The sequence below is a fragment of the Galeopterus variegatus genome, unplaced genomic scaffold (assembly GCF_000696425.1).
Source record: "Galeopterus variegatus unplaced genomic scaffold, G_variegatus-3.0.2 Scaffold45901, whole genome shotgun sequence".
Classification (NCBI taxonomy): Eukaryota; Metazoa; Chordata; class Mammalia; order Dermoptera; family Cynocephalidae; genus Galeopterus; species Galeopterus variegatus.
Window position 1 is genome coordinate 1 of NW_007772012.1, and position 2,884 is coordinate 2,884.

The window sequence follows — 2,884 nt, forward strand, 5'->3', positions numbered from 1 at the left end:
ATTCACCATGGTCTAGGGCATCTGCATCAAACACCTGACAGTGCCCAAGTCACCAAGGACAGTGGGAACTTAGCGTTCAAGGCCTAGATCATCCCACCAGTCAAGCAACACGTAGTCATCACCAACACCAAAGTGCTGGCCATGACTTAGAAGAATCTAGACTGGACATGAGAGGGGATAGTGATGAGTGTCAAGTGAGCTACAGTGTGGAGAGTGAAGCCTGATCCACCAACTCTCACAGTGTGACTTCCATGCACATTGGGGCTGGCTACTGTTTCAAAGCCCTCATTGCAAAGTGGACTGAACGCTGCACTGTGTGCATCAAATCATCCAAATTGGACGTCGAGGGGTCACTCTAGTGGGTTCCTGTTGATCCCATTCATGTCGACTGAGCCGACACAGATTATAGCAGCCATTGCATTAGATAGTTCTGAGCGTACGTGATTCACCTGCAGCTGAGACAGTGCTCAGGTGATGTACGACTTTCTCCATTGCAGTTCGGATTTGAGGACCAACGTTTTATGAATCACTGAAGTGTAGAGACTTTAGTCCTTCCAGGGATGATCATCAACAACAGAGGGAGAAGCAGGGAGGCAAATGCTCCACTCCTAGGGCCCGAAGATGTTACACGGATTCTCCAGAGACCTTGAAGGGTGGGCCTCTACTTCCTACTGGCAGTGACCTTCATAAAATGAAGCTCCTTCATACACCATTGATACAACGTTGAAAAAGATAAAAAATTCTTTCCGTACATCTTCAAACTTAATTTCTCTGGAGTAGCCTTCTTATAGGATCTAAGCACAAACACCAATTAATTCACATAAATAAATACAAATAAATAAATATAATAAATAAATTTAGATCCCAGATCACCACTTATGAAAATAAACATGTTACTATCCTGCATGCATTTTTTTAATATTTAAGTTTTGTCTATTTTAGGCTGTTTAAAATTCTTCTTACAAAATTTTGAAAAAGTGAAACCTGATACAAGCTGAGACATGCATCACCCCAGGCACATTATGGCCCCACCCGTGCTTGCTTTCAGTTTTGAAGATTGTCTCTTTCTCAGATTTCATGCACCCAACACATCCCACGATGTATCATCCTTCATAAGGGGAGAAGGATTAAACTCCACATGAGCTACAAGTTGACACATGGATACTGTATTAGTTGTCAAGGGCTGCCATAACAAAGCACCATAGACTTGGTGAATTAAAAGAAACATAGATAGATATAGTAATTTCACAATTCTGGAGACAAGAATTTGAGATCTAGGTGTCAGAAAATTTGATTTCTTCTGAGGTCTCTCTCTTTGGGTTTTGAATTGCTGTATGTTTCAGAGAAGATTTGTGTTGGCTTCTTCCTAAGGTGTTTGGGCCCCAGGCATTGTGCCTGTTCTCTGTGGGAAATTGGTCATTAAAACCCAGGCTTTTATCATTAGAAATCACCAGTGGCCAAAGGGAAATCGTTAGTTCTAGTACTTGTATATACCCCTCTGGATTTGTAGATCCTTGTTCTTTCTGGCATCTGTGAATTTTTTTATCTATTATTGGCTTAACCATACATTAAAAAAAAGACATTTAGAAGTATTTAATCCAGCATTTTTAGACAGACTGTACTGGGGGTGATTTCTCTGACCATCTCTTTTGACATATCAAAAAAACATATTCTAGTACTGTTTTTAGCTTACTATTTTGTTAGGGTGGCTCAAGGGGCATACACCTGGCTTTTTGTACCACAAATGTTATTTTAAATAGCCGATGTGGGGATTTTGTTAGTTCTGAGAATAATAAACCCAATTACACATTAACCAAGACCTCGGTAAAGATAGAATGTTGGGGAGTGACATGACCACCTGTTGAGAGTCGCCCATGTTGAGATCACCGTGTACACCAGTAATTGCATTTCTCAGTCCAGTGCTTTTGCGTGTTCCAGGGCCTTGGGGTGAGGTACGAACTTCTGTGTATTACTATGACACTATCCTCTTTCTTGCATGAGGCTCAGATGAGCCTCCTTCCTAGTCCCCGGGGGTTCTGTGTTATGAATGCTTGGGCTGATGCCTGGCGGCAAATATGCAAACTCAAGTGGGGGGACTTTCCATTTAATCCCAGGGTCCCCCTCCACAGTGGAGTCCCCCTCACCACCCAGCTGGGTCCTCAGTGCATCCTCTTCTGTCCTCCTCCAGGATGGGGTCTGCCACCATCCTTGCCCTCCTCCTGGCTGTTCTCCCAGGTCTGTCCAGGCACAGAGTTTGGGTCATAGAGGGGAGTGGGCAGGAGGGGACCCCTGATCTGAGTCCTGCATCTCTCACACAGGTGTGTGTGCCCAGGTGCAGCTGGTGCAGTCTGGGTCAGAGGTGAAAAGGCCCGGGGAGTCTCTGAGGATCTCCTGTAAGACTTCTGGATACAGCTTTACCAGCTACCGGATCAGCTGGGTGCGCCAGGCTCCAGGGCAAGGTCTGGAGTGGGTAGGTAGGATTGATCCTAGTGATTCGGAAAAGCACTATGGCCCATCCTTCCAAGGCCATGTCACCCTCTCCAGCGACAACTCTGCCAGCACCGCCTACCTGCAGTGGAGCAGCCTGAAATCCTCGGACACAGCCGTGTATTACTATGCGAGAGACACAGTGAGGAGAAGTCAGAGTGAATCCAGACAAAAACCTCCCTACAGGGACTCACGGGGCCACCAGGGGGTGCTCAGGACCCACCAAGCTCAGGGCTGATTCCAGGAGCAGGCGCAGAGGGGCCTGTGCTTCCTGTTGGGTTTAACGGAATCATCCACTCTCCACGTTCACAGCTGTCCCCTGAGACATTCTATGTCTTGTTATTTGTATCTTTAATTCCTCACGCCCTAACTGTTTAATGAAGGAGAATCTGACATG

The 2,884-nt window shown here is 45.7% G+C and overlaps 1 gene segment (V, D, J or C); it reads left to right on the plus strand.

Moving 5' to 3' along the window:
* Positions 1-2,189: 2,189 nt before the first annotated feature.
* Positions 2,190-2,629, plus strand: LOC103584159 (the record flags this gene model as incomplete). The annotated part of the segment is given in 2 exon segments: positions 2,190-2,235; positions 2,319-2,629. Coding segments are annotated over 2 exon segments (357 nt in total), but the record flags the coding sequence as incomplete, so codon positions are not given.
* Positions 2,630-2,884: the final 255 nt, after the last annotated feature.